Here is a 22,443-nt window from a genome sequence, read left to right as displayed (position 1 = left end):
TCTGCACACACTCATTAGACTCTTCAAAACAAAATATTTTGTCCAGATCTGGCTAATGTACACACGTTTTCCTGAAACAAAAGGGTGTACGAGTCTCATAAATCCACAGTGCCCAGTGTGAAAAATTGCAAGAGTTCTATTTTTTTTTTAAGCAGAATATTAAATAATTACACATAATTATTTTAGTGACAAAATTGGTGGAGAAAGGTTGAACTTGATGGACCAAGGTCTTTTTTCAACCTATGTAACACAGATTTTGAGAAAAAATTAATTTTAACACAAAAGATTATTTTAAACAATAGGTAATTTTCTGATGGCATCCCTTTAAAGGGGTTGTCCAGGGTTGGGGCTCAAGTCTACAGTCATTTTGTGACTCCTCACAATACACTCTGTCAGTCTTGTGACCGCAAGTATAAGATTTACATACTGCCGGCCACATTACGACTAGACATGTCCAGCATTACGCAATACACTTGCACTGAACAAGGCTGTGCACGTCTAGTTGGCCTGTAACTGCAGGTTTGCAACCGGAGAATCCTCACAGCACACACACTGAGGATTCACTAGTCTGCAGTCACCAAGAGTAAGTTCATACTTCAACCCCGAGTCTAGACAACCCCTTCTTATGTCCATTTATTGCGAAGATTTTTTTCTGCGGCGCTTTGATGAGATTTGTTATAATTTCACCCACTTTGCTGCTACTGCAATACGCTATAGATTTTTTGCAGCGCATTATACCCTGCCACACAAATGTAACCGAAGGGTTTTACAGTCTCCCATTTCACTAGGTGGGGGAGTAGCGGAAGAAGCTTGGCCCCATCCTCTTTATAGGTGGAGTTCCTAGAACGAAGACACTCAACAATTCCATATACATTTATGATCCATCCTATAGTTGTGGGAAACCACCAATGCAAAAATTGCCATATTGTACTACGATTTATTGTCACATTTCTGATTCTTTTTTTTATATATTTATATTTTATTAATGCGGCCAGCAATCCTTTCGTTGATCTGCTCTTTACCGCTGAACATGAAGACTTTTTTTTCCCCTCCAGTAAATGGGAACAACTGTTCCCTGCCCCTTGGAAAGGCTGAAAACATATTGCCTGCTCTCGTCTTGTTTTAAGATAATTGCTACATAAATTATGTCTAATGGGAATGAGATGTCTGACAGTCACTAAGAACCGGCTGCGTGCGTTGTTTGGACGATGTAAATGTAAATTTCGCACAAATCTGTTGCCGCTGCCTGTTTTCCGCCGTGGTATAATAGACTGCATCTCTCCTAATGGGAAAATAATGTGTGCTTCTGACAATCTGCTTTATAAATATGTAAAATATTTTATTTTTTATTTTTTTGCCTCCCCTTCCTGAAGAATACAGACATATAATCAATAATGTCAGATGTGACAGAAATACTGTTGACACACACTTGGGTTGAAGGGACTGGTTAGAGATAAGGACTTCCTGTCAGCGCGGCCCCGACCTGATTAATATTCCATCTATGGCATGTCCATTAACAAATGGAATCATTGAACTGTATTGATAGAGCGGGTTAAACATTTCAAAAGTTCTGTTGAACTTTAACTTTCAATATTCATGCTAGCTAATTATAGATTTTATGACTGCATGAATTACAGTTTCTGTGTCATTATAGGCAATCTGTTTGACATATATTTATTTTAATATGCAGACTATCATATTAGCTCGATTTTTTTTTTTTTTTTTTTTTTTTTTTGCCTGAGGTAATGCATTAAATGTTTGTTCTGAGCAGAAGTAAATTTGGAGAGCTTGTCTGAGTAGATCTGTCGGTGATAGTGTATTGTTGCCTATTGTCAATACGCCTGGGAGGAGAGAAACGGCCACCAACTGCTCCACGTACATGACTAATGACATGCTGGGGATGCCTGACAACGAGGGCAGACTTCTACTGGTTTTGGACACCGGCCCATCGGTGAACGGGTCGTGAGCACAGGAGCCACGTGGTCATGTAATTTCGCAATGTGCTCAGAAGTCGTCCTATTCGTCAGGCTTCTCAAAGTTGAGCCCATACAGAGAAACCATAGGATTTTATTTCAGAAATCATTAGTACGTATGAGAATAAGAAACTTTGCAATATATCTTATTAGAAAAATCTCCCGTCTCCTCTGGGGCTGATCGTTCATTCTCAATATTCTCAATTCAAGAGTAAAATCTGTATTCCGTGAAGACGTATCGTAATTTCCCATTACTGACATAGGAGATTAAAGTTAATTCGTAAAAAGTTCTATGGAGATCTGTAAGGCTATGTTCACACATTGCCTTTTTGCTGCACCTCACTTGAATATTTTAACCTATCGAAGCTAATGGGGATGAGAACATGTGTTCAAAATTCCCCCTTTTAATATTCGGTTCTGGTTTATATGAACGCAAGACCATGCTTTGTATGTACTGGAAATGAAAAAGTGGCCTTGATCACCATAAAAATTAATCAATTATTATGTGTTATCGGTATGTTTCATTGGATTAGCTTGAATGTCAGGGAGATGGGTAGGGCCTCATGTAGGCGCTTTTGACAAATCAGCAAATGTTTAATTTTGTGGATGTGCAGCTTCTCATAAATTATGCAGGAGTCACTGAGCCAAGACCAAACCCTGCCAACCGGCATCTGTCACTTTTTCAGTAAAAAAAATAAATACAATTTGTAAAACAAAAAAAAAAAAAACCTTATGGCTTTTGAAAATATTGTGCTTGCATTGGTTGTGGGGGTAGTGTCTAGGTCTGTACTTCTGGTTACATAGTTACATAGTTATTAAGGTTGAAGGAAGACTATATGTCCATCTAGTTCAACCCATAGCCTAACCTAACATGTTGAACCAGAGGAAGGCAAAAAAAACCCATGTGCAAAGAGTAAGCTCCACATTGGGGAAAAAAATTCCTTCCCGACTCCACATACGGCAATCAGACTAGTTCCCTGGATCAACGCCCTATCAAGGAATCTAGTGTATATACCCTGTAACATTATACTTTTCCAGAAAGGTATCCAGTCCCCTCTTAAATTTAAGTAATGAATCACTCATTACAACATCATACGGCAGAGAGTTCCATAGTCTCACTGCTCTTACAGTAAAGAATCCGCGTCTGTTATTATGCTTAAACCTTTTTTCCTCCAACCGCAGAGGATGCCCCCTTGTCCCTGTTTCAGGTCTATGATTAAAAAGATCATCAGAAAGGTCTTTGTACTGTCCCCTCATATATTTATACATTAAAATAAGATCACCCCTTAGTCTTCGTTTTTCCAAACTAAATAGCCCCAAGTGTAATAACCTATCTTGGTATTGCAGACCCCCCAGTCCTCTAATAACCTTGGTTCTCTGCACCCGCTCCAGTTCAGCTATGTCTTTCTTAAACACCGGAGACCAGAACTGTGCACAGTATTCTAAGTGTGGTCGAACTGGTGACTTGTATAGAGGTAAAATTATATTCTCCTCATGAGCATCTATGCCTCTTTTAATGCATCCCATTATTTTATTTGCCTTTGTAGCAGCTGCCTGACACTGGCCACTGAATTTAAGTTTGTCATCCACCCATACACCCAGGTCTTTTTCATTGACGGTTTTGCCCAGAGTTTTAGAATTAAGCACATAATTATACATCTTATTACTTCTACCCAAGTGCATGACCTTACATTTATCCCCATTAAAGCTCATTTGCCATTTATCAGCCCAAGCTTCTAGTTTACATAAATCATCCTGTAATATAAAATTGTCCTCCTCTGTATTGATTACCCTGCAGAGTTTAGTGTCATCTGCAAATATTGAAATTCTACTCTGAATGCCCCCTACAAGGTCATTAATAAATATGTTAAAAAGAAGAGGGCCCAATACTGACCCCTGTGGTACCCCACTGCTAACCGCTACCCAGTCCGAGTGTGCTCCATTAATAACCACCCTTTGTTTCCTATCCCTGAGCCAGCTCTCAACCCACTTGCACATATTTTCCCCTATCCCCATTATTCTCATTTTATGTATCAACCTTTTGTGTGGCACCGTATCAAAAGCTTTTGAAAAGTTCATATACACTACATCCACTGGGTTCCCTTGGTCCAATCTGGAACTTACCTCTTCATAGAAACTGATCAAATTAGTCTGACATGAACGGTCCCTAGTAAACCCGTGCTGATACTGGGTCATGAGGTTATTCCTCTTCAGATACTCCAGTATAACATCCCTTAGAATGCCCTCCAGGATTTTACCCACAGTAGAGGTTAAGCTTACTGGCCTATAATTTCCGAGTTCAGTTTTTGTCCCCTTTTTGAATATTGGCACCACATTTGCTATACGCCAGTCCTGTGGCACAGACCCTGTTATTATGGAGTCTTTAAAGATTAAAAATAATGGTCTATCAATGACTGTACTTAATTCCTGCAGTACTCGAGGGTGTATCCCATCCGGGCCCGGAGATTTGTCAATTTTAGTGATTTTTAGACGCCGCCGCACTTCCTGCTGGGTTAAGCAGGTGACATTTAATTGGGAATTTTTATCACTAGACATTTTGTCTGCCATGGGATTTTCTATAGTTACATGGTGCATAAAAAAAAGTACTAGCAAATTATATATGTAAATAACCTGATTTCAGGAGAAACTGTCATATTTGTGATGTTGTGTATGCAAATTAGTTTATTTCGTTCCATGAGATGGATCTTGCAAATATTATTTCGGAAAGATGGCTACCGTGTAAGTTCCGGTATGTCCCTCCCTTTAATGATCCTTGCAACATGACTAGCATGCTTCGTTTTGGGAGAGCTCATTTCCACACTTTTCTCCCATGGGGCATTGCCTGTAAGACCCCAATACTTCCTACTGTCTAAGAAGAACCAGTACTTGGCCCACCTTTAGTATTTTAAGAAATGTTTCCCAAGAAAAGAAAAAAACAAACATTTGGAGTGTAGGAGACTTTTTTTTTTCTTTATGAAGCCCATTTAAAAAGTTTCTTTTCGACACACATCAAGAAATGTAATGTTTGGTTTACTTTTAAATTCCTTACAAAATTACGGTATATAAAAACGTTATCTTAAATACACATTTTCCAATGTATTGTTGTTGACAGATGTGCTCACATTACTCATGAAGACGAGGCGAAAATTCAGCTGGGCTTTGGTGGGAATTTTGAAATGTCTCCCTTTACTTAAGGCTACGTTCACATTAGCGTTTTGCGTGTTTGCGTCGGGCGACGCATGCGTCATGCGCCCCTATATTTAACATGGATGCATGGACATGCGTTGTGCGACGCATGCGTTTTTTTTTTTTTGCCGCAAGCGCCGGGCGCAGAAAACGCAACAAGTTGCATTTTTCTTGCGTCTAAATTTCGGCAAAAAGACGCATGCGTCGCAAAACGCAGCGTTTTTGCGTGCGTTTTGGTGCGTTTTTATTTGCGTTGTGCGTTGCGTCGCACAACACAAATGTGAACGTAGCCTAAGTACACGTCCTACAACTGCATCCCAATTTCTCAAAAGTAATAATTAGGATTATTGGTTAGATTTTAGCAATGTATTATTGGTACACAGTATTTTAATAAAATGTTAAAAAACTGTTGTGCAGTTTTGTCGTTTAAGACCGCCACCTCTTTTGCATTGGGAGATAATAGACCTTTTATGTTGTTTGGATGTCCACTTGACCAGTCTTGTGCACGGTCAACAGGTATTGTGCATGTGTCCTAGTATAAAAATTAGGACCGATACACCATGGCTGGCAGCCATGGATGATATCTAGTAGGTCCCTGTTGATACAACATCATGAAAACTAACTCTGCATAGTTAGTTAATCTACAGGTTAATAGCATCCTAAAGCTATGCAGCTGCTGCGTTGAGAGCCTGTCTACCAGGAGGAAATTAACAATATTCCTCACCGGAGCCCTCCGGCTTTCAGTCACTGCTCAGTACATAGTGAGCGGTGGCTGAAACCACACCCTGCCACTGACTGACAGCCGGCTCTGAACTGAAGCTATGACTGAAAGCTGGAGGCTGCTGGTAGAGTAGATTTCATTTCCTCCCAGTAGCCAAGCTTTCAGTACTTTGTGACTTGACTAACCTGCAGATTAACGCCTTAGCTTCAGGTTAATCATGTTGGTTTTCCTTACGAAGCCCTTCTACTCTGCACTCATTACCTGTCTTAATTGCACTTGTTTTAACTCATTACACCTGTCCACACAAATCAATTACACTCCAACCTCTCCACCATTGCAAAAAACAAAGGGCTGTTTAAGTACACCAGGGACAAATTTGTAGATCTGCAAAAGAATGGGATGGGCTACAGGACAGTAGGCAAGCAGCTTGGTGAGAAGGCAACAGCTGTACAACAACAATCTTCCTCGGTCTGGGGCTTCATGCAAGATCTTGCCTCATGGGGTAAGGATGATACTGAGAAAGGATAAAGATTCAGCCTAGAACACAGGAGTACCTGGTCAATGACCTGAAGAGAACTGGGACCACAGTCTCAAACATTAGTAGCACACTGTGTGGATTAAAATTCATCAGGGCAAGCAAGGTCCCCCTTATCACGCCAGCACATGTCCATGCCCATTTGAAGTTCACCGATGACCATCTGGATGATCCAGACCATGCAAGGGAGAAGGTCATGTGGTCAAATAAGACGGAAATAGAACTTTTTTGGTATCCACTCTCCTCGCCATATTTGAAGAAAGAAGGATGACTGCAACCCAAGAACATCGTCCCAACCTTTAAGCTTTGTGGGTGCTTCTCTCTAAAGGGGACAGGGTGACTGTACTGTATTGGAGGGAGGGTGAATGGGGTCATGAATCATAAGATTTTGACCAACATCCTTTCCCTTAGTAAGAGCATTGAAGATGGGTCATGGCTGGGTCTTCTAGCATGACAATGACTCGAAATGCACAGCCAGGGCAACTAAGCATTGGCTCCTTAAGAAGCATTTCAAGGTCCTGGAGTGGCCTAGACAGTCTCCAGACCTGAACCCTATAGAAAATCTGAAACTCAATGTTGCCCAGCGACAGCTCTGAACTTGATCTGTATGGAGGAGAGGGCAAAAATCCCTGCTGCAGTGTGTGCAACCTGGATTAAGAACTTTTCAGACCTCTGTAATTGCAAACAAAGGTTTCTGTACCGAATACGAAGTTCTTTTTTTTTTTTTTTTATTGTCTCAAATACTTATTTCATGCAATAAAATTATTTAAAAATCATACTATGTGATTTTTCTATTGTTTTATTTTAAGGTTCTGTCTGTCACAGGTGAAATGTACCTACAATAAAAATTGTAAAAAAATTACAGATCTTTCCATTCTTTGTAGGTGGGAAAACTTGCAAAATTCGTCAGTGTGTCAAATACTACTGTAATTTTCCCCATTGTATATAGGAAGTACTACGGTATATAAGAAAATTAAGAAAAAAAACAAAACGCATTTCAGAACCCACATGTAATATATAGCCAAAAGCAACAATACATATTCAGGTGCGGCAAAACATGTTTTATAGAAGCACATAACAAAAATATTAAAAATCATATATGGTATGTTATAGAGTAGAGAAGGTAAGTTGTCCAGAAAGAGGTAATTGGCAAAAAAAGAAACCTTTTGGCCCCAGAAATGTATTAGATTTTATTAACCCCTTCCCGACATTTGCACTATATATACACATCATGGTTGGGAAGTACTCCTTGACCGATGAGGTATATATACGTCATGGCAATCGCCCAGACAAAGGAGGCTGTGCGCGGTTTATCTCTGCCATGTGTTCAGCAATTGTGGCACTCTGCCACAAGCGGTGTTCGCCCTTCTCCCTAGTTTAACCGGCTAAACGCTGTGATCAATATTGTACCCATAAATATTTTTATGAAAAAATAAGCAAAAGTATACATATTTGGTATTGCTGCATCTGGAATGACCCAACTAGTCCCACTAGTTAACCCTTTCAGGGAACACATTATAAAAAAAAAAAACAGGGCAAAAAAGTATGCTTTTTCATCATACAGCCCAACAAAAAGTGGAATAAAATGTGATCAAAAAGACAAATGTAAATAAAATGTAAATAAAAATGGTATAACTGAATCTTGTCCCACAAAAAGCTAGTTACTATACAACTCAATCAGATGTTTTTTTTTTCTATAAAAGTTTTACTGTAATCGTACTGACCCGAGGAATAAAGACGTCTAATCAACTTTACCACACGCAGAACAGCATAAAAAATAAATCCCTAATTGCTAGTTTGTGTTTATACTGCCTCCCAAAAATCAGAATAGAAAGCGATCAAAAAATGTCATGTGACCAACAATGGTACCAATAAAAACCTCTTCTTGTCCGGCAAAAAAAACAAGCCCTCAGCTGAAATATGGAAAAATTATAGTTGTCAAAATATGGGGATGCAAAAACTTGTTTTTCAGTAAAAGCGTCTTATAGTGCCTGACAGCAGCCAATCATAAAAACCCAATATAAATCTGGTATCGCTGTAATCACACCGACCAGAAGAATAAAGATGTCTAATAACTTATACCCCACGAGGAATTGCGTTAAAAAATAAATAAAACCAATTCTGCACTTACTACTGTTTTTTTTTTTCATTCTGTCTCCCAAAGATTGCATTAAGGCTCAGTGCACATTTATCCTGTGCTCTATGGTGAGCACTTATATCTGGGTTTTCTTGTAAATTTCCCCAGGATCCAAAAAGTATCGTTTCTCCTTGTGGAGAGTGACCTGTTAAGCATGCCGAGATTAGGAGACTTAAAGCCGCAATGCTCCTCTGGAAAATATGCAAATTGTCTCTTCAGAGAGGAAGAGGACTAGAACTCTAGTGCCACCTATTGGTAGTAGCAATCCTAACAGTCAATGTTGACCCTTTAACGAGCCTTGTCACATGACTTAGGATAAAAGCCAAATCAGAATCTCAATTTACAGACACTGTGTTTCAGGGTACTGCCCCTCGTCAAAAGTAGCTGCGCCTCAAAAGTAGTTTTGACCACATATGGGGTATAAAGTTAATCAGGAGAAACAAATTTTGGGGTCCATTTTCTCTTGCTATCTTTGTGAAAATAAAAAAAAATGGGGCTAAAACATGTTTGTGGGAAAAATATCAGGAGCTCTCCAAACGCAACAGGACAACCCTGGACCATTCTATCAAAGTCTGCGTTCCAAAACGTCACTCCTTTCTGAGCCCTGCCGTGTGCTTGAGCAGTAGAACCCCACCTCCCCCCTACATTTGGGGTATCACCGTACTCCGGAGAAATTGTGGAGCATATTTTGGTGTCCATTTTCTCCTTTTACCTGTGTGAAAATAAAAAAAATTGGGACAAGAATTACACTTTGTAGGAAATTTTTTTTTCACCGCTCAACATTCTAAACTTCTGTGAAGCACCTGGGGGACTCAAGGTGCTCACCACGCATCTAGATAAATTCCTTGAGGGGTCTAGTTTCCAAAATGGGGTCAAACACGACATGGCATCCGCTAATGATTTCAAGCAAATTCTGCATTCAAAAAGTTAAATTGTGCTCGAGTAAGTAAAAAATTTTGTGAAAATAGTTAAATGTAAATTTTTTTTTCCTTCCAATTGACGTTAATTGCTGTGAGGCACCTTGAATATGATTTTGAGCACCTTGAGGTGCAGTTTTTAAATGGTGTAACTTTGGGGTATTTTCTGTCATGTAGACCCTTCAAAGTCACTGCAAATGTGATGTGATCCCTAAAAAAAAAAAAAAATTGTTCTGTAAATTTTCTTGGAAATATGAGAAATCGCTGGTCAACTTCTTAACCCTTCTAATTTCCGAACAAATAATTGCTTCATAAATTGCACTGATGTAAAATAGACATGTGAGAAATGTTAACTATTTTGTGTGGCACCACTCTCTGGTTTAAGGGCATAAAAATTAAACGTTTGAAAATTGCAAAATTGTAAACATTTTCATAAATTTATTTATATATTCCACAAGCGCAAGTCATGTAAAACAAATTTTACTACCATCATCAAGTACCATATGTCATGACAAAATAATCTCAATCTGTGGGATCTGTTGAAGCGTTCCAGAGTTATCGCCACATAAATTGACACTGGTCAAAATTGTAAAATTTGGCCAGGTCATAAAGGTGAAAACAGGCTCGTGGTTGAAGGGGTTAAATATTAACCTAACAATTTAAACTTTAGAAATTACGCCATTTATTAATTCTTAATACAAAACAATACACATGATTGATCTTCATTGATTTTAAATAGGGTATACAATAAAGGCAGAACATCTTTACTATTAAGGGCATGGAACAATGCCGGAAACGCGTCCGAAGTTCTAAGGGCGCATTGCATGTAATGTTTTAATAAAGAAAAAAAAGTTTTAAATTTTATTTTGGAAATGCCAAGTTTCCTTCTCCTGTTTTTATCTCTGAGCAAGAGTAGATCATATAGGTGAAAACCGGACATCTGAGTGAGGTCGTAAAATTAAGATGTTTCAGAATGTCTTCTTAAGAAAAAAAATATTAGTGTATATGGACATGTTTTGATTGTCTTATTTTCTTTATATTTTCCAGGCTCTTGGAAGCTTTTACTTTCTGCATGAGTCTTTGAAGAATGTGTTTCAGTACGACTTTAAAGGTGAGCTGCTTTGAAACATTCTAAATACTTCTAAATAGCACCATATATTGTTAATGTTCACATGCACTTTTTTTTTTGCCTGGACTTGCATGAATTGTATTATTTCAGATGCTGATTCCAGGACTGAACTGTGTGTCTCCACTCTCATGCACCTTTTTTTAACCATTGTAAGCTGCGGAATGTTAATTTTTATTTTTTAATTGAAAGTGTGTGACATTTATTATTATTTTTCCAAGTAGATACGAACCAACCGTCACTTACCTATTTTGTTGTATGTAAAATCCCTTTAAATTAAGAACATGTGCCACAATAGTAGATAATACATTTCTCATGATTACCATCCCGACTATAGTGTGTAGACTATAGCAGTCGGAATCCCAAGCATGTCCTACAATTAAAGGATCTGGAAATGTTTAGTTTGCAAAAAAGAAGGCTAAGAGGAGACTTAATAGCGGTCTACAGATATCTGGAGGGAGGTCACATGGTAGATGGATCATCATTATTCTCCTTTTCATATGGAAACATGAGAAGCAACGGAATGAAGAGACAGATTAAATATTAGAAATATCTTTGACAGTGAGGGTGATCAATGAGTGGAACAAGCTGCCATGAGAGGTGGTGAGTTCTCCTTCAATGGAAGTCTTCACAAGCAGAGGCTGGACAGAGATGGTTTAGTGAATCCTGTATTGAGCAGGGGGTTGGATATGATGACCCTGGAGGTCCCTTCCCACTCTAATCTACGATTCTATGAATTTAATCGAGGTATTTTGCTCTGTGTTGTGTGGTAACAATAAATGTATTATTGGTTAAAATAAATCATTTGGGAATTTGGAAAGGGGTAATTTAAATAGTAGGCTTATAAAGTTAATAAATAAAAATCCTGATCAGTTTGATACTATTCATAGTCTATTTGCAATGCTTATATCATCATGTGTTTTCCACTGTGACATTATGTCAGTCCAGCGGAAAGTTGTTTTTATCTGTATTGTCACCGTGGTGGAAAGGCTGCGTTAAACAGATTATCTGCTATTTGGAAAACCCCTTCACATTTGCTAAATATTTCCGTGTAGAATAAAACGTCTTTACTCATCTCTGGTGCTGGCAACATTTCTGCGACATTGGTGCCGGGCTTCACAGAGCTAGTACAATGTTGTGGTCTAAGGTTCAGCACTGCATGGAGTAGTGTACCAACATGGTCTCAATAAAAAACAAACAAACCTGATCGCAAACATCCATGATTGTGGAGCTACTGAAACAGACTAAGGGTACCGTCACACTATACCATTTCGATCGCTACGACGGTACGATACGTGACGTTCCAGCGATATCGTTACGATATCGCTGTGTCTGACACGCAGCAGCGATCAGGGATCCTGCTGAGAATCGTACGTCGTAGCAGATCGTTTAGAACTTTCTTTCATCGCTGGATCTCACGCTGTCATCGCTAGATCGGTGTGTGTGACACCGATCTAGCGATGCGATCCAGCGATGCGTTCGCTTGTAACCAGGGTAAACATCGGGTAACTAAGCGCAGGACCGCGCTTAGTAACCCGATGTTTACCCTGGTTACAAGCGTAAAACTAAAAAAAAACAAACAGCACATACTTACATTCTGGTGTCCGTCAGGTCCCTTGCCGTCTGCTTCCCGCACTGTGACTGCCGGCCGTAAAGTGAAAGCTGAGCACAGCGGCTGTGCTTTCACTTTACGGCCGGCAGTCAGTGTGCGGGAAGCAGACGGCAAGGGACCTGACGGACACCAGAATGTAAGTATGTGCTGTTTGTTTTTGTTTAGTTTTACGCTTGTAACCAGGGTAAACATCGGGTTACTAAGCGCGGTCCTGCGCTTAGTTACCCGATGTTTACCCTGGTTACCCAGGGACCTCGGCATCGTTGGTCGCTGGGGAGCTGTCTGTGTGACAGCTCCCCAGCGACCACACTACGATTTACCTACGATCACGGCCAGGTCATATCGCTGGTCGTGACCGTAGGTAAATCGTATAGTTTGACGGTACCCTAAAGGACCTTTTTAAACCCTTCGAAAGCCTTTGCAGGTGTTTTTTGTTAATTATTCTAATTTACTGAGATAATGACTTTTGGGTTTCCATCGGCTGTAAGCCATAATCATCAACATTAACAGAAATAAACACTAGAAATAGATCACTGTGTGTAATGACTCTATATAATGAGCGTCACTTTTTGTATTGAAGAACTGAAATATATGTATCTTTTTGATGATATTCTAATTTTGGGAAAAAAGTGCGTTTTATAATCTGAAAATATGGTAATTGAAACAAGGATGAATAAACATTCTTGATTTTAAAAAAGAAAAAATCCGGTGTCTGTTACCAGGATGATGATGTAATGTCGGTGAACATTTTAGCAAGACAAATGATCCCAAACACACAGCCAAGGAAACTTTTGATTGGTTTCGGATAGAGAAAATAAAGCTGCTAGACTGGCCCAGGCAATCACTAGACCTGTATCCAGTAGAAAATGTATGGCAGTAACTAAAGCTCAGAGTTTATAGAAGGCACCCACTGGACATTCATGATTTGATGAGTTTAGTGTGAAACAATGGGCCAAAATCACACCTGAGCAATGCTATTTTTTGAATAGAGGAGGCATTTTGAAGCGGTCATCACCAACAAACGCTTTTGTACGAAGTATTAAATTTCAGTAAGCGTGTTCAATTTTTTTTCCCCTGTCATTTCTCATTATTACTAGTGATGAGCGAATATACTCATTACTCTAGATTTCCCGAGCATGCTTGGGGGTCCGCCGAGTATTTTTTAGTGCTCGGAGATTGTTTTCATTGCCGCAGCTGAATGATTTACATCTGATAGCCAGCATAAGTACATGTGGGGGTTGCCTGGTTGCTTGGGAATCCCCACATGTACTTATGCTGGCTAGCAGATGCAAATCATTCAGCTGAGGTGAGGAATCTAAATCTCCGAGCACTAAAAAATACTCGGAGGTCACCCAAGCGTGCTCCGGAAATCTTGAGTAACGAGTATATTCGCTCATCACTAATTATTACACATAACTTAATTTATGGACATCTATAGTTTGATTTCTTTCACTGTATGGATTGGATTAGTTGTTACCGACGTCTGATAAGAATTTCATGTCAGTAGCACCTTTAGAAATATATATTTTTTAGAAAATTGGTGACTTGTGCAATACTTATTTCACCTATGTGTGTATATGTATTTATGTCACGCTGTGACGGTCTTTGGTAAGGAAGTAGGGCCCCAAACTGTCCCTGGAACTGGGGCCTTAACTATCCCTGTCCTGGGGGTACTCTTGAAGGTAGAGCGGTACGAGTCTCTAACATTACTATGTTCCTGTTAAACCCTGATCTGTCCCCTCCCCCATCCCATGAGGCATGGGACAGAAATGTAAGGGAAATAAAACAAAACAGGGATAACAGAAAACCTCTATCATACAAAAGCACTAACCAACGATAGGGAGGAGGATAGGGACAGGGAGGAGTAAACTAAATGGGAACAGGGACCAGGAGAGAAACACCCACTTACAACAGAAACCCACAGAACGCTGCAAAAACTCCACTCCAACCACTTAGCTTTAGCACTCGGCACAGAAAGACTAATCTTACACCGGCAGGGACAAGAAAGTCTGGTTAGTTTTTATAGGAAGAGGTAATGACCTAGAAGCATCTGAAATCGAGCTGCATGTTTCAATACAAGAGGACTTTATTTAGAAGCCCTTGTGACCACATTGTGACGTGACCACATAAGCTTAATAAAGTCCTCATGTATTGGTAACTATTGGAGTGCTGCCTACAGGGCCGGACTGGCCATCTGGTAATTCTGGCAAATGCCAGAAGGGCCTCTCTGGTCATGGGCTGCCTTGTCTGCTACGTTGTTAGAAGAATCTGTGTTCTCAAGAAACCCATACTGTTAAGAATTGTGACGGAACACAAAGTCGCTGACTCCGTCACTTACCCCAGCCGGCCACTGGTATCATTATCTTACTTTCCTCCATCCAGGGTAATATTAGTAATATATTCCCATCTGGTGCTTGAGGACCGGGTTAGCGTGGGCCTGTGTGATTTCAAATGCCAGGCCTGAATTTCAGCTCCGGTCCGTACCTGGCTGCCTATAACATTTTTCTATAACTTTGCAAAAGTTGGATATTTTTACATGGGGAGGCTTTGCACCCACACTGGACCTGTTTAAGTGTGCTGTTCCATTTTCTATTTTTTTTTTTTATAAACCTATAACTATATAGATGGATATCTCTCTAACAGTCCCATATATACATTGACTGTGTGTGTGTGTATATGTGTGTATATATATATATATATATATATATATATATATATATATATAAATATATATATATATATATATATATATATATAAAATTTAGTGCAGTTCCATATATTTTTTAAATTCTCGCATTGACTTTTTCCTCAAGATTATATGGTAGAAAAAAAAAAGTTGGTTATTTTCCAGATTAGTCACCTATGTAATTTACGGCTTGCTCATTTCTTCAGCACATCCCATTGTAAATGGTCGGGCCAGACCACATTAATCGGCCCTTTACATCACATTAATTTGAAATGTCATGAAGTGGCAATAACTGTGAAATGAACTAATTGGCTCGATTTATACCATTTCATTAATGTATTTTTTTTTTTTTTCATGCCTGTCGAAAGCCAAATTACCTCTTTTCTTATAATTGAGGGTACAGGGTCTCGCCACTGTAACTTATTTGAGTGGCATTTCTGTAGACATAGCATCTGAAAGTTTTACAGCCATCAATCATTTTTTCCTGTGCCAGGAGCCTCCATCATCTCGAACGGTGAACGAAATAAAATTGGATAACAGTATTAAAAAACCATTAACATTTTATTGTATTTCTGGGCAACAACGCTCTGTGATTTTTCACTAGAACGACGCATGACTTTTAATGAGGAGAGTCTGACCACAGTGTCCCCTCTCCCACCTTTAAATAGTTTAATGGGCTCTAAGCATAAAAAGTTGATGTTCTTAATCAAGGAGACAGTGAATGAGATTGATGTAGATGGGACGTATTTAGCGTGTGCCGTAAAATGAATTGAAATGAGAATACATTTAGTGTAATTAAACTTTTGTTCTCAACAATGTTTCTTTCACTCCTAGGGCTGGAAGAACGTTTAAGAAAAGTATTTGTAATTCCTGATAGTTATTGTCTACTTTTTACAAAAATAAATAAAAAGTTATACCGTATGTATTGTTTAATATTTCAAGAAGTGCACATGTATTTTCTAAAATTGAGAACAGATAGTCAGTCGCTGTGCATTGTCACCATCAACAAGGAACTTGAGCACAGCGGGGGACCTGTTAAGTGTGAAAATTTTGGTGGCAGAAGATCAGTCTTTCTAGTTTTACTTGCACTATTTCTTTGCATGTGTTTTTGGTTAATTATTCTAATTTACTGAGATAATGACTTTTGGGTTTCCATTGGCTGTAAGCCATAGTCCTCAACAGAAATAAACACTAGAAATAGATCACTCTGTGTGTAATGACTCTATATAATATGAGTTTCACTTTTTGTATTGAAGAACTGAAATATATGTATTTTTTTGATGATATTCTAATTTTGGGAAAAAAGTGCGTTTTATAATCTGAAAATATGGTAATTGAAACAAGGATGTTTTTTATAGAGGGGTAATATTACATGCAAATCACAGACTTTTATCCCTTTTTCTACAGCCTAAGATCTTATTTCTTTTTGCAGCTGCTGCTTGACATTGAGTACTGCTGCTTAGATTACTTGTAGCCAGAATACACAAGTCCTTCTCCTGTATTGTAGTCTGAAATTACTGTTGTCCATGTACATTACTCAACGTTTATCAACATTAAACTGGAGCTGCCATGTTTTGCCCATGTGCCCAGGTCTTTCTGTACTATTAGACAGTCACGCAAACACTTGACTTGTTACTTTTAATCCCAATCACAAGGTTATTAAGGAAAGATTAAAATTAATTGCACCCAACACTGATCCTTTGGTCCCCACTGTTTACAGTAAAGATCCATGTGGCCTCCACTGCTTCCAGTATAGATCATTCTGGTGCCCCACTTCTACTTTAGCTCATTTACGGAATGTTGCCTTTTCCTTATCCAGTTTTTTTCCATCTATGTAGGGTCCTCTAATCGCCGCTTCTGGAGCTTCAGTATAAGGCTGTTGTGTGGTACAGGATGAAAATGCCTTTCGAAAGTACAGATAAATCACAAAAGCCACATTGCCAACATCCAGATTGATAGTTACCTCCTTAAAAGAATCCAACATGTTGATTACACTGCGTGCAGAATTATTAGGCAAGTTGTATATTGATCACATGATACTTTTATATACATGTTGTCCTACTCCAAGCTGTTCAGGCTTGAGATCCAGCTACCAATTACGGTAAGTAAATCAGGTGATGTGCATCTCTGTAGTGAGGAAGGGTGTTGTCTACTGACATCAACACCCTATATAAGGTTTGCTTAATTATTAGGCAACTTTCTTTCCTTTGGCAAAATGGGTCAGAAGAGAGATTTGATGGGCTCTGAAAAGTCCAAAATTGTGAGATGTCTTGCAGAGGGATGCAGCAGTCTTGAAATTGCAAAACTTTTGAAGCGTGATCACTGAACAATCAAGCGTTTCATGGCAAATAGCCAACAGGGTCGCAAGAAGCGTGTTGGGCAAAAAAGGCGCAAAATAACTCCCCATGAATTGAGGAAAATAAAGCGTGAAGCTGCCAAGATGCCATGTGCCACCAGTTTTGCCATATTTCAGAGCTGCAATGTTACTGGGGTAACAAAAAGCACAAGGTGTGCGATACTCAGGGACATGGCGAAGGTAAGGAAGGCTGAAAAACGACCACCTTTGAGCAAGAAACATAAGATAAAACTTCAAGACTGGGCCAAGAAATATCTTAAGACTGACTTTTCAAAGGTTCTATGGACTGATGAAATGAGTGACTCTTGATGGGCCAGATGGATGGTCCAGAGGCTGGATCAGTAAAGGGCAGAGAGCTCCACTCCGACTCAGATGCCAGCAAGGTGGAGGTGGGGTACTGGTATGGGCTGGTATCATCAAAGATGAACTTGTGGGACTTTTTCGGGTTGAGGATGGAGTGAAGCTCAACTCCCAGACCTAATGCCAGTTTCTGGAAGACAACTTCTTCAAGCAGTGGTACAGGAAGAAGTCTGAAAAGAAAAACATGATTTTCATGCAGGACAATGCTCCATCACATGCCTCACGTGGACCCCTTGTTCACCTGATCTGAACCCCATAGAGAACTTGTGGTCCTTCATAAAATGTGAGATCTACAGGGAGGGAAAACAGTCGACCTCTCGGAACAGTGTGTTGGAGGCTGTGGTGGCTGCTGCACGCAATGTTCATCGTAAACAGATCAAGCAACTGACAGAATCTATGGATGGAGGCTGTCGAGCGTCATCATAAAGAAAGGTGGCTATATTGGTCAGTATTTTTTGTTTTGTTTTGTTTTTGCATGTCAGAAATGTGTATTTCTAAATTTTGTGCAGTTATATTGGTTTAACTGGTGAAAATAAACACGTGAGATGGGAATATATTTGGTTTTTATTAAGTTGCCTAATAATTCTGCACAGTAATCAAGAGAATGCCAAGAGTGTGCAAAGTAGTCATCAAAGCAAAAGGTGGCTACTTTGAAGAACCTAGAATATAAGACATAATATATGATTCCCCCATATTAGAAGAAAAATTCCTTCCCGGCTCGATGTATGGAAATCTGCGTCCCATTACTGAATTTACGGTAATACCTATAACCTCTAGCAGGAAACGGTATAATCAAAATAGACTACTTAGTGCCCCTATCTCCGTCCTGTTATGCATGACCCCATCCTGGCACGCAGGGCCCACTTCTCTTATGCACAGTAATAGTTACCTGCACAAACAGATAACCTCCTAAGATAACCAACTCTAAAAAAAAAAAAAAAAACACTCCAACTTCCAAAAATATTAAGCTTTGATATTTGAGTCTTGGGTTGATTGAGAACATAGTTGTTGATTAATAATAAAAATAATCCTCTAAAATACAACTTGCCTAATAATTCTGCACACAGTGTAGACATGAGTTGTCTCTCATGAATCCATGCTTGTTGTCAGTTGTTAGATTGTTTTCTATACACTTACCATACGTTGTGTTGATATTTATTCTGAGACTATATCTCCACAATCGGGCTCTCTACCATATTACCTTTGTGCGACATTGCAAAACTGGAGCTGAAAAATAGCAACATCGAATTTAATTTTTTTTTTTTTTTACCATTTCAGCAAAAAAATACAGAAAAGTCACAGGCAAAGAGATCTACTCTGACACACTAGAAAGCACGCCGATGCTGGAGAAAGAGAAATTCCCTCAAGAGTTTTTCCCAGAGGTTTGTATTTTATTACAGCCGAATGTGTGGTTTTCATTCTGATAAACAATTTATAAATCTATCCAAATGTTAAAATAGTGTGTCTGTTCTAACAGTGGCATGACCAGAGTCTGATTGTCCCCAGTGTAGGATTCAGACCTGGGCCCCCACCTCCATGTCGATCAGATATATGGGCCCTTGAAACGTTCTACATGTTATAAAGATAATTATGCCCCACACTAGCCCCTTTCATTAATAATGTCCCCCTTCCTGGGCCACTTCCTTTAATAATGTTCTCCGTCCCTACACATTTTGAAGAGAAACAAATTATTATTATTACCATACTAAACTCCCGCGGCACACGGCATCCTCTTCAGTGGCCTGCACACAAGCTGGCAGCTGACTTAACACATGACATCAGTACCATGTGCTGCCTTTGACAGGCAGCTGACGTTGGCTGACAGCGTCTCATTGACCTTCGGCGTGTATTGTGGTGCAGGGAGCTGGCGGGTCAATGCATCGCAACGCATTTCAGCTGAATGTGCATCCAAAGGTGCACATCCCGATGAAATAGGTGCTGGTGACGGCAGGTTCCCCGCCTGCTCAGACCCTGTAGGACCACGTTTGTTATGCCCTTGTGTTCAAAGATTGATTCTTATCTGGCATTAAATTAGTTTATTGAAATGCCTATAATACCAAGTAGATTAGTGATGGAAAGTTTATATGCACTCTCTCCGTTCATGCCTTGGTGAAACGGGTTGATTCTTCCTACGTTGTATTGGAAGAAAACACATTCATGTCTGCCTACCTCTCACAAAAAGTCCTTGTTCTGTAGTTGACTTTGATTATTATGAAGATGGCTTAATAGGTTAGATCAACGTTGGCCGATCCCGCTGTCAATCTAGTGTGAGTGTCCCGAACATCCCCAATTGGCAGTCGTTGGGTGCAGGATCCGCCAAGTGTATAGACATGGCTGAATGGGAATGGCTTGGCCATTTTTCATATTATTTAAGAGCAGATCGAAAGTAAGCCATGATTATGTTAATTTTGCTTTCTGCTCTTGATTGATTCCACCCGTTGCAGAATCCATGGAGGATCTCTCTCCATGTCTTTTGTTTCATTAAAATTTTTGCATAGTTTGGCTCCTAGAGTATAATATAATTCTCACGGGGGAGATATTCACTCCGCAACGTTGAAATAGCACCAGTAAAGAAAACTTGTGGAATTATGGAAATCACAGGATGGATAGACATGGCAATGATATGCAAATGTTGAAGAAAAAATGGAAACGTTTCAAAACCTCTTAATTTATTTGGTATAAAGTATGAGCACCAAGTTCAGAAATCCCTACACTTACTGCCTTTGTTGAAATGGTTATTAATGGTTGTCTGAGCAATATTCTGCTGCTCTGAATGTGCTTGGTTAAATCATCAAGAGCCGATGCTGGCAGCTTCCTTTGCAATTGCCGACCAATGAGGTGCCGGATGTGCTTGATGTGAGACACGTCCGGAGACTCTGCAGGCCATGGTAGCCCACGTAGGCTGCTCACAGTAGCACGAGCAATGTGGTTTTGTGTTTTAATGTTAAAAAAGAGGCTCCTGGGACACTTTGCTGCAATGTTTGTGCCCAAGTGTATTCAGCACAGCAGAACATTCCTCAGACGGCCATTAATAACCTCATTGATAGCAGCCAAGGCTGTAAGTGTGGGGATTTCTGCATGTGGTTCATACTCGATACTGAATAAATCAAGATGTTTTTGAATATTGCTTCCATTTTTGTTATCACTTGCACATGTTGATTGTACTTGTCTAATCCAAACAGATAAAGCGGTGTCACAATATCTTTCCTACTTGATTTACGGCAGTTATTCATTAGGACAAACATACATGACAATCAAGAGGTTACATGCGCCATTGTCCCTTCATGACAACATTTAGTCTCTCGGGCAATATGATAATGGACTCTGTCAGTTAACAAGCAATTACTGCTCAGAACAGATTATATTTTTCCCGCCTCTGATTTGTAGCAAGGTTTACAAATAAATAAATATGCAAAACCTTCCGTGCCGCCGACCGATCGCTCTTCCCATTCTTTATAGCCGCCGTTTAGGGATTATCTAACAATAATTATGGTGATTGAGACGTAATGTTGTTCAAAATAATTACAAGCGCAAGCATTGAAAATGAACAAAACTTTCCCTTTTAATTTATGAGGTCTCTTGGCAAGATATGAGTCAGGAAATAGTCCTTTGGGAGAAGCACTTGAGATAATGTTAGATCATTTAGAAAAAAAAAAATCACCGCAGATTTGTGTAGTCTATCAGGGTTGAGCCATATAGAAATATATGTTTTTCTTTAGCCGTGGTGAGGAATGGCTGCTTGTCATAGATCACAAATACTGCTCCAGGCTCTTATGAAAGATGAATTAATTTCACTAATGCTCTAATGCAAACCTTTCATGGAGAAGGCTGTGTGGTGATAACCTCCTCGCTGCCTCTCCTTTCTCGGCCATGATTTATGCCGTATTTTAGCAGATGAAACTGCCTCTGTTCACAATCTGTCTGCAGCCTGAAGGAATCAGATTATTAAAACCCTGCGAGACTCCTTGTTGTAAGGTGGAAGATATAAAAGTGTACTTACCTTGAGTAGTGAATTTTGTATATTGGGCACATGTTTAATCCATACCCGGGTCCCCAGTGCTGCGTTTCGTGGCTCTGTAGGGGATAAACGATTGTCAGATGATATTATGACACGGACAATATGGGCCGCGTTGATTTTAAGCTGAATGTCTCAACAAACACAGGAAGATCATAGAACTAAAAGCAAAGAATACTGAATAAGGTACTTAATATTTCTTTTTTTGTGACGATCTTGCATGTTTCGCCAAATTTAAGAGCTTCCTCAGGAATTTAAAATGGATTCTCAGTTTGTAGACACATTAATGGCACTCCTGCTCGATTATTCATAGGCGATGATCATTTTTCTTGTTTTGTTTATTCAAATATAACACGTTTCATAGAAAAAAATTATAATTTTTATGTTCAAACATCCCAGATAGTGCTGTTTCCAGCAGACTTTTCTATCTATTTGCAGTCAGCTACTTTTTAAGGCAGTCTCCAGCAAAAAACTGACTGTTCAAACCGAGCAGAGACAGTAGTTGCAACTAGAGCTGAACGAATTTGTTCGATTTTGGTTCCGAGTACATTCGGCATCGAATATTGCTTTTCAATATTCTTGAAAACACCAAATAATATCCCTACTACGGTCATGAAGGAGACCATACACAATACCGAAAACAAGAACCTTCACAAAGAGACCAAATAAAAAATGTATATAAACTTTATTGAGACTAACATTAAAAGCATATAAGAACTAGGACAGTGACCACTGGTACAGCAAAACACAGTGGGGCCCACAAAAGAACCAACCTCACAAAAATGCAGTATGTCAAACAAGATGACAGGCTAGATATAG

At 39.4% G+C, this 22,443-nt stretch overlaps 1 protein-coding gene across 2 annotated transcripts in view; it reads left to right on the top strand.

Annotated features, from left to right (window-relative positions):
• Positions 1 to 22,443, top strand: part of INPP5A (inositol polyphosphate-5-phosphatase A) — a 490,348-nt gene that overhangs the window by 245,289 nt on the left and 222,616 nt on the right. For both annotated transcript variants that reach the window (XM_069753887.1, XM_069753888.1), the window contains exons 5-6: positions 10,517 to 10,580; positions 18,888 to 18,991. In XM_069753887.1, the coding sequence (XP_069609988.1) occupies positions 10,517 to 10,580; positions 18,888 to 18,991 (168 nt within the window). The remainder of the gene's footprint in view (positions 1 to 10,516; positions 10,581 to 18,887; positions 18,992 to 22,443) is intronic.

This window comes from Ranitomeya imitator, chromosome 2 (assembly GCF_032444005.1).
Source record: "Ranitomeya imitator isolate aRanImi1 chromosome 2, aRanImi1.pri, whole genome shotgun sequence".
Lineage (NCBI taxonomy): Eukaryota > Metazoa > Chordata > Amphibia > Anura > Dendrobatidae > Ranitomeya > Ranitomeya imitator.
This window is presented reverse-complemented; position numbering and strand designations above follow the sequence as displayed.